The sequence below is a fragment of the Nicotiana attenuata genome, chromosome 6, assembly GCF_001879085.1.
Source record: "Nicotiana attenuata strain UT chromosome 6, NIATTr2, whole genome shotgun sequence".
NCBI lineage: Eukaryota > Viridiplantae > Streptophyta > Magnoliopsida > Solanales > Solanaceae > Nicotiana > Nicotiana attenuata.
This window is the reverse complement of record NC_031994.1, coordinates 63,895,313-63,904,832: the sequence shown is the minus strand read 5'-3', so window position 1 is coordinate 63,904,832 and position 9,520 is coordinate 63,895,313. Positions and strand designations below refer to the sequence as shown.

At 36.5% G+C, this 9,520-nt stretch overlaps 1 protein-coding gene across 1 annotated transcript; it reads left to right on the top strand.

The window, feature by feature from the left end:
* On the top strand, positions 6,704-7,885 carry LOC109227902 (pentatricopeptide repeat-containing protein At3g13150-like). Its single transcript, XM_019393096.1, has one exon. The coding sequence runs from the start codon at positions 6,704-6,706 to the stop codon at positions 7,883-7,885; it is 1,182 nt and encodes a 393-aa protein (XP_019248641.1).

Sequence of the window (9,520 nt, the reverse complement as noted above, 5' to 3'; positions counted from 1 at the left end):
TTCTTTTATACTCTGATTCACCCACTACATTCGCACGACCGATCTCTTTGCTACATAACCGATAAAAATTCTTCGCAGAACCTCGCCAACCACGCGACTGCTAACCTCCTCGCTTGGGTAACCCACCTATAGAAGACTCTCCCTGGCATCTTCCAACACTGCTGCACAGCGTACAATCACTATGGCATCAATGACCCTTCCTGAGTCTGAACTCACTCTCCAGCTGCACAGGTCCATTCATCCCTCGTGGACATCATTTAAATGTGCGACGACCTCCTTCCAATTCAAATTTATGTTGCATCCTTCTTCATTTAAGGGGCTCCTTTCCGTTATATTAAACCTCCTGCCACGCCAGAACCCCTACTTCAATTTAGATCCGTAGACCCCCTATAGCCAGGCACCAATATTCTCTAATCGCTCCAAATTCTCCTTAAGGCGCATAGTCTCCCCACCACCAAGCCCTATACAGCTCCGCCGCTCTCCCACTTTGGGCAAACTCGCTCCTTTAATCAACTGCTCGACCTACGCTTCTTATGCCTGGCTTTTTTAGAAGTTTAAACTCCGCCAGACACTTCCCACATGTCTTTCTCATCCCTTTCCGCTCAGTTGTTGCCTTAATAAAATTTATCTTCATAGCACTTGAATCCACAAATCGCTACTAACTTTAAACTTTTCCGAAGGTCGTCTTTCTCGAACCGTCAACACTAGAAATACCGATTCAATCCTGAACCACCACACCCTGCGACATCTGATAGTTGTATCTCTGATACTATTTCACAATATCTTGCCCCCAAGGGCGAATTGTAGAAGATCATAACACTGATAAACTTAATACGTCCAAGTAGGACAACAGCACCCCAACATAGAAGAGAACTCCACCATGCTTGCAATTACCAAGTCTCATGACTTCCACCAGTCCACATCTGTCCATCCTTAGTTCGATTACCTTTCCCCCTGCAGGGAAATAAAATACTGAGTCTCTTGACCACGCACTAAGTAAACCTCCCTTCAAATCATTCACTGCTACGACGCGTAGGCAAAACTTCCTACCATCATATCACTACTGCGAGACAGTTGTTCATAAGCATCATGACAATTTGTGCCTAGCCTCAAAGCCCTAAAAAATACCGCTAAAGGGCTGAAACAATAAAATATTCTTCCATAAGGCGACGACAATAACCTGATCAGCTACACCGGGAGAAACATCCCGTATCACATCCGTAGTACCATTATGATTCTTCAATTCTCGATTATAACAAGCGCTTCGCGTCGCATAAGATTGAGTAGGAAAAAACAAAGGCATAAGCCTTACATGAAATCAAATCGCACGATAAGGAATCAAGAAGGGAAGTACTCCTAACAATCCTGCAGCCTCCGAGGATAAGTACAGACGTCTCCGTACCGATCCACGAGACTCTACTAGACTTGCTCATGACTCGTGAGACCCTAGGAACCTAGTGCTCTGATACCATGTTGTCACGACCCAAAATTCACTAAGGGTCGTGATGGCGCCGGACACTCCTGTTAGGCAAGCCAACCAAGTTACTTAATCAAATTCTCGTTTTAGTACTTCTGAAATCTATGATTTTCCTTCAAGTTTAGCAATATTAAAGAATATAGTCTCAAGTCAAATTTAAATGATAGGCAGTTAATACAATACCTCAAACTATCCCAGAACCCGGTGTCACAAGTGCATGAGCATCTACTGATAGGGAAGTAAAATATAGCATCCGTCCGGAATACAATGGACAGGGAATAAATACAATGTACTGAAGAGGGCTATACTAGCTGCGGGACGCCTCGAATAGTGCAACTCACCTAGCCCCACATCATCCGCGCTGCTCCGCCTAGTGGGCTGCTAGAAATAGATATACCTGTGCAACAAAAATGCACAGAAGTGTAGTATGAGTACATAAACAACGTGTACTCAATGAGTATCCAGCCTAATCTCGAAGAAGTAGAGACGAGATGGTCAACTTTGACACTTACTAGCGGTCCAATGATAATATACTAAATGTGTGAGGAAATCAGGGATTTTATATAACAATTCTAACTCGCAAAGCTGTAAAACAGGCAATACACCTTCAAAAAATAATAAAGGATTTTCAAGGTTTACTTTTCTCTATTTTATCAATTTATCTCAAGCCATGAAAGGCAGCATCAACGTATAAAATTCTCAGGCAACGATATATAAATCATGCACAAATCATGCCGAGGCGACGACCCGCTCTAACAGAAATGAAATGTGCACTTGCCGAGGGTCGACGGTGCGCCTATAGATGCATCTATTTAATCTGCCGAGGCGTTCGGCCCGTTCCAAAATAAATACATAGAGACATTCAGTCAATAAGCCAACATGGGGCAATTATTCAAAGGAAAGCTAATTCTCTTTATTAATTTAGGAAAAATGAAGTTTAAACCCTTTTTAGAAATTCGTTTACTGATTCGATGTAGTTTAAGCAGTTCAAGCTATCAATAGGTTCGTAAATAATTCAAGTCTAGCATGCTTTTGGGTCCTAACTACCCGGACAATAGCATAGTAGTAGCTACGCACGGACTCTCGTCACCTCGTGCGTACGTAGCCCCCACAAATAGGAGCACATAATCAATTATTTCACCTATGGGGAAAATTCCCTCTCACAAGGTTAGAAAGGAGACTCGTCTCGCTCCGAAGATCCATAACCGGCAATCCATGCCCTTCCGGGGACTCCAATTGATGCACCATGCTCCAAAACTAGCCAACGGTTACGCAAATCCATTAATTTATGCTCAAATATTCATAACAAACTAATTTATAGAAATTCCTAACTCCGATCGAAAAGTTGACCAAAACGCCCTCGGGCCCACGTGCCCGGAACCCGAAATTTCTCGAAGATATACTCTACCCATAGCTTCACTAGCTCAAATATATAATTTACTCCTAATTCCATGCTCAAATTCGCGGTAAAATCCAATTTATCAAGTTTCTAGGTCTTCTTTCAAAAATCCTAATTTTCCCACAATTTTTATGTCTAATTCCATGATATAATCTTGTATTTAACTTGGAAATGAGTGGGAATAACTTACCTTAATCATAGATGACGAAATCCCTCTTTGAAGCTCTCCAAAAATCGCCCCAAGCCATGAAAATTATGAGAGAAATGGCCAAATCCCGATTTTTAAAACACCCTCATTGCCTTAACAATTTCCGCTTCTGCGGAAATATTTCCGCTTCCGCGGTCCCGCCTTTGCGGACAAAAAGCCGCTTCTGCGGACACTGGGCTCCAGCCCAACTTCTGCTTCTGCGGACGGCCCACCGCTTCTGCGGTTCCGCTTTTGCGGATTTTGGGCCGCTTCTACGGTCCTGGGCTGCCTCATATCCAACCGCTTCTGCGATTTCTCCCTCGCTTCCGCGGGGCCGCTTCTGCGGCCCCAATTCCGCAGAAGCAGAAATACCAGAAACAACAGCCCCAGCCCTTCTTCAAACTCCGAATTCGATCCGTTAGCCACCCGGAATCCACCCGAGGTCCTCGAGACCTCAACCAAACCTACAAACCAATCCCAAAACACATTACGGACTTGCTCGAGGCCTCAAATCATATCAAACAACGCTAAAACCATGAATTACACCCCGATTCAAGCTTTATGAACTTCGAGATTTCAAACTTCTACTTCCGATGTTTAAACCTATCAAATCACGTCCGATTGACCTCAAATTTTGCACACAAGTCATATTTGACATTACGGACCTACTCCAGCTTTCGGAATCGGATTCCGACCCCGATATCAAAAAGTCCACCTCCGGTCAAACTTCTCAAAAACCTTCAAATTTCTATCTTTAGCCAAATGGCTCCAAAATGACCTACGGACCTCCGAATTCACTTCCGATCGCGCCCCCAACTCCAGAATCACCATACGGAGCTGTTCACAGTCTCGGAATCCCAAACGGACATTGATAACACCGAAATGCACTTCAAGCCAAACTTATGAAATTCCTTCTAAAATGCTAACTTCCACAATAGGCGCCAAAACGCTCCCGGGTTATCCAAAACCCGAACCGGGCATACGCCCAAGTCCGAAATCATCATACGAACCTGCTGGAACCTTCGGATCCTGACTCCGAGGTCGTTTACTCAAAATTCAAATCCTAGTTCATTCTTTCAACTTTAAGCTTTTGAAGTAAGAATTCTCTTTCCAAATCAACTCTGAACTTCCCGGAACTTAATTCCGACCACGCGTACAAGTCATAATACCTGAAAAGAAGTTGTTCATGGCCTCCAACTGCTGAACGGAGCGCTAGGACTCAAAACGACCGGTCGGGTCGTTACAGATACATCTCAAAGACAGTAGGCTGAGTATGTAAGCCAACTGTGGTTTTGTAATGCTTCATTGGTGATTAATGAAAATTCCTAATTACCAAAAAAAAAAATATTATCCTTGAGGTAGTTACGAAAGTTATGTTTTGATCCAACAATTCGGTAATTATGATTATGGGTTCGAACCTAGATGTTTTAGTCTTATTTCTAGTAACAAACACGGTTTTGTTTTTTCTGTTATTTTTGTTGTGAACTCAAATTTCAAAAAACTCTTTCTCATTATTTAGAACAATTCGCCTCACTCGTTGAGCCTCCTGTTTGAATTGGAACATTTATGTGTTGATTTGCTTTCCTAATTAATTAATTAATCAATTCAAATTTAACTTTCTTGCCATTCAGATTCAAAAGAATCTTATTTACTATCTTTCTATTTAAATTTAAATAAATATCCTATCTTCCAATTTAAATTAAATACTATAACAAATATTGTCATAATTTGCCATGTGGCTTTATATTAGCTTGGCACCTGGCTTAACCATAATGCACACTTGCTATATATTGCCATGTGACTTTTTATTAGCTTATCGCATTGCTCTACTTTTAGTATAATACAATGAATATAGTTTTGTATTACCCTAAAATTTAATTTAACTTTGTTCTTTTGTTCCGTAGCTCCAATTGTTCTGTTTAAATTTATCAAGAAAATTATTTTTCCTATTTAATTATTTTATTAAACAAATTTAAAGTGTAGACCCCTTCACATTACTTCATTCTCCTCTATATATATTATTTTCTATCATATAATATTTTAATTATTTTTTACATTTCGTGTTGTATCTATAATATAAACATTATCGGATTATTTTTCAAATTCTTTTGAAAATGCCAAAGTTTAAACGAAGAAGTTCTTTCATTGTTTTCCATAAATCAACACTTTTAGTAATTATTATTTAGTATTATGTGCAATAACCAATTAATTTTTTTCCTTTTGTTTTCGTTTAGAGTTTTGACTTTAATTTTTTTTTATAACTTAACTATATGACAATTTTAATTACATCTTTATATTGTTAATTTGCTGCTTGGCATTATTTCATTGTAAATATTTTAAATTTTAGATTTATAAATTATGTTCTCAATTGCGTTATATTCTCCATATAATATGTTTTTCTCGTAATAACTCAAAAAGTTTTCTTATATCAAATTTAAATGTCTAATCCTTCTGTATATCTAAAATTATATTATTTGTTTAAAAAAACAAAAATTCTCTATTTCTTGTTCTTTGTCCATTGTTACTGTGTTATCCGTTACATAATATGGTTACATTATTACTTAACTTTTTATTAGCTTGTCACCTACTTTATATCCCTATCTGCTACTTGTATTATAATATCTATGATGAATATTGTTTTATTTCTCTTAAAATAATCTTTTTATTTATTTTTAGTCTTTCACTATATAATATTTGAATTTATCAATAATATTTTTGAGTATTAATTATTTATTCGCTTTAATTTATCATTTAAATTAATTCAAAGTATAAATTCTTTCACACTATCTTTATTCCCCTCTTTCTAAATTATTTCCCCTAGTAAGTATGATATTTTATTTAATTTTTTCATTTAGTGTTTTATTCAATAATAGACAAAAATAAAACTGCATATGATCAAACTATATAGTACTTCACCAAAATATAACGGTATTTTTATTATTAAACTTCTAGTAATTATTATTTTTGTTGAAGCTTATAGCCTTTAAAAAAATTATTTTTATTATATACTTGTTTAAAATTTAGAAAACTTAGTCTAAAACAGATACTTTGGATTATCCATTATGAAATAAATAAATTATTAAATATATCTACATTCTGAACTTTAGGTTAAAACCTTAAAATATATTCTTCAACTCATTAAAAAGTATTGAATTTTTAAAATAAATTAAAATTGTAAATTAGATTACAGTAGGATATATTCTTCTCACTCGATATTAGAAAAGGAATCCAAATACTATTGATATCAAAATTCTTTACTTTCCAAATAAAAAATTTCAGTTAGAAAATATTAGTAGTGATTGAACTTTATTTTTTTAAAAAGAATTCTTATTTCAATTTAATTTCAATAAATGGAATTCCATATATGGTTCTTAAGTGATATTTCCTTATTTGACAATTTCCCACAAACTCTTTAAGAATGCCAAGTGACTTTATAGTAGCTTGCCACTTGACTTAACCACAATGCAACCTTTCTTGCTTTAATATATAGATATATAGATTTGTACATTCATAATTTTGAACGTAAGAAAATGACATTTTCAGATCAATTATAGGTAAAAGACACAATAAAAGTAAATGTGCTAATAACACATTTAAAATCCTGAAAAATAACACATTTAATATTTTAACCTCACAAAAAATGTCCTCTTCTCTCTACCGCCGTCTTCATGGTGTCTTCACCAACACCGCTAAATCACAAGTCCTTACAGCCATCGCCGACGCCAAACCCAAAGTTCCTCCACCCTTCAACCCAATCAGTGAAGCCGAATCCTCCAAAGAACAGAAATTTCGGCCACTGATTCGTAAATTCAAGTATTTGTCAAAAGATCCCAGATTCCGCCGCAGGCATGTAAATTATGAATCTTTCATACGACGACTCGGCCGAACTCAACAGTTCTCAGCTATTGAAGATATCCTCGAGCACCAAAAAATTTACCCAGAAATAGAAGATGAGGGTTTCGTTGTACGACTCATTTCCTTGTATGGGAAAGCTGGTATGTTCGAGCAAGCCCGGAGACTGTTCGACGAAATGGCTGATTTAAACTGTGAGCGTACAATCATATCATTCAATGCTCTATTGGCAGCTTGTGTTAACTCGAAGAAATATGATAAAATTAGTGAGATTTTTAAGGAATTACCTGGGAAATTAGCTATTGAGCCAGATGTTATTTCGTATAATACGGTGATCAAAGCATTATGCGAGATGGGTTCGTTGCATTCCGCAGTTTTAGTAATGAAGGAGATGGAAAAAAATGGAATTGACACTGATGTTGTTACTTTCAACACGCTTTTAGATGCGTTTCACAAGAACAATATGTCTTCTGAAGCTGAAAAAATGTGGACTTTGATGGAAAAGAAGAATGTGATTTCGAATGTTAGGAGTTATAATTCGCGAATACGCTGGTTGGTAGAAAACAATCAGGTAGTAGAGGCCGAGGAATTGTTTGAGAAGATGAAGAAAAGGGGAGTAAATCCTGATATATACAGTCATAATTCCATGATTAAAGCTTGTGCAAAGGATGGCAATTTGGAATTGGCTAAAAGTTGGTATGTTAAGTTGGAGGAAAACGGTTGTGTTCCTAATCGTCCCACATTCGAGTTACTTATTACGCTGGCATGTGATAAAGATGATCCTGATTCTGCTTATGACTTGTGCAAGAAGAGTATTAATTTGAAACTAAATGTTTTTACTGGTACAATCCAACGGGTGGTTGATACGTTGGTTGATCACTCGATGATCGAAGAAGCAAAGGAGCTTCTGGAGATAGGAAAGAACTGTCCTTTCCGTTATAAGCTGTCAATGCCAAACGATCTCCAGTAATATCACATCTCTGTTAAGTCGAGTTGTTTGTCTCTACTCTCTACTGCTTTGTGTTATGATTTAACAAGTTTCTAATTTCCTTGAGTGATCGAAGAAGTAGAATATCTTGTGGAGTTAGGGAATTAGATGCCACCATTATAAGCTGGAAAAGGGAATAAATGCCCAGCGATACAGTCTAAAGTTTGATCGTTATATGTTTCCTCTATTGATTTGGGTTGCACTATATCATGAGCTTTGTTTCAATCATGAGACACCACCTATTCCAGCATTGATTTGAGCTGTGCAGTATATAAGTACATAGTTTTTTTTTTTTCAATTGACACACTACCTATTCCAGCACTAATTGGCACTTTCAATTGCTAGCTAATTAAAAAGATTAATTTTAGTGTTGCAAAAGGGTTCGTGTGTTGTTTACTTATACAGTTGTACAACTTCATGCGCGATGTCAGAATATGGGCAATTCTGACGTGTTTTACTTTAATTCCCAAAGGAAGCTTATCTTAAGCTAAACTTCATTTGCACAGTACTATGCCAAGGCAGGACATTACCCATTTTCTTCTGTTGGACAAAAAATTGAAATAAACTAGAATAAGTGCAGTTCTTCCTGTTTCTTGAATCCAAAATTATCATACAGTTGGTCATGTTCCTTAAAGACCAAACTAGTTTGCATCCATCTTCTAGGATTGGAATCAGAACACGGGCACTTAATTTTAGAGGAACGTCTTATCTCAAAGATTACAACAAAGGTTGAATACTAAATTCAGCCGTCCATCCTGCAAGGAAGGCAGCAAGCCTAAGTGTTCAAGAAAGGCTTATTATTAGCTTGCATGTAGAGTTAAGCCTATTATATGTAAAAGGAAGAAAGGAACATATATATCATGTAGACCAAGACGTTTTTGACCCATAAAATCAAACTTGTAGATAGGGCGGCATCGATCAAACCATGACCAAAGATAATCGTTCTTAGCGAACAATTACCAGTGTAAGAGAGAGAATATGTGATGAGATAGGAAGCCAAAGGAATCGAAAGGGACATATTTAGCATTGCGCAACACAGTAAAATACAGTGATTAGCACATTTGGTTCATATGATTTAGGCATACTTGTACATGCATAAAAAGAGAAGCCTTATTATTGTCGAAGGAGGAATGCATAATATAATTAGGATGAGTGATTCAAATTTCAGACTATATACCTTATATCTTGTCTAAGCTTTGTAAAGAAACATGCAATTACATGGGACAGAATGGATTAATGCAATTAACAAACTATCTGGGATGAAACTATCACTTTTTGGTTTATTTCAAAAGCCTTTACTAAAGTTTACGTTTTGAGACATTTACACAAAAGAAAATGTAACTGGGACATAAAAATTACTTTTGAAAAGGCAATCCACCTTCTAAAATTAAGATCCAATAATTCAAAATGAACCTGATATTAAAAGTTCCTTTTAAAAAATTCTCTTCAATTTCTTATTAGAACGAATAAATTTTGGCCGGATCAAAGGTCGAACTTATTGAACCAACATAGATAATACATTAGTTTAGGGGTTAAAGTGTAAAAATAGAAACTTGTAATTTAATCTCAAATTAGCCGGTGAGTTAGTTATCACTGTATATATAGGTTAGCTTCTTC

Excerpts from the sequence above, each read along its gene's own strand:
- LOC109227902 (XM_019393096.1), top strand. The coding sequence starts at position 6,704 with ATGTCCTCTTCTCTCTACCGCCGTCTTCATGGTGTCTTCACCAACACC.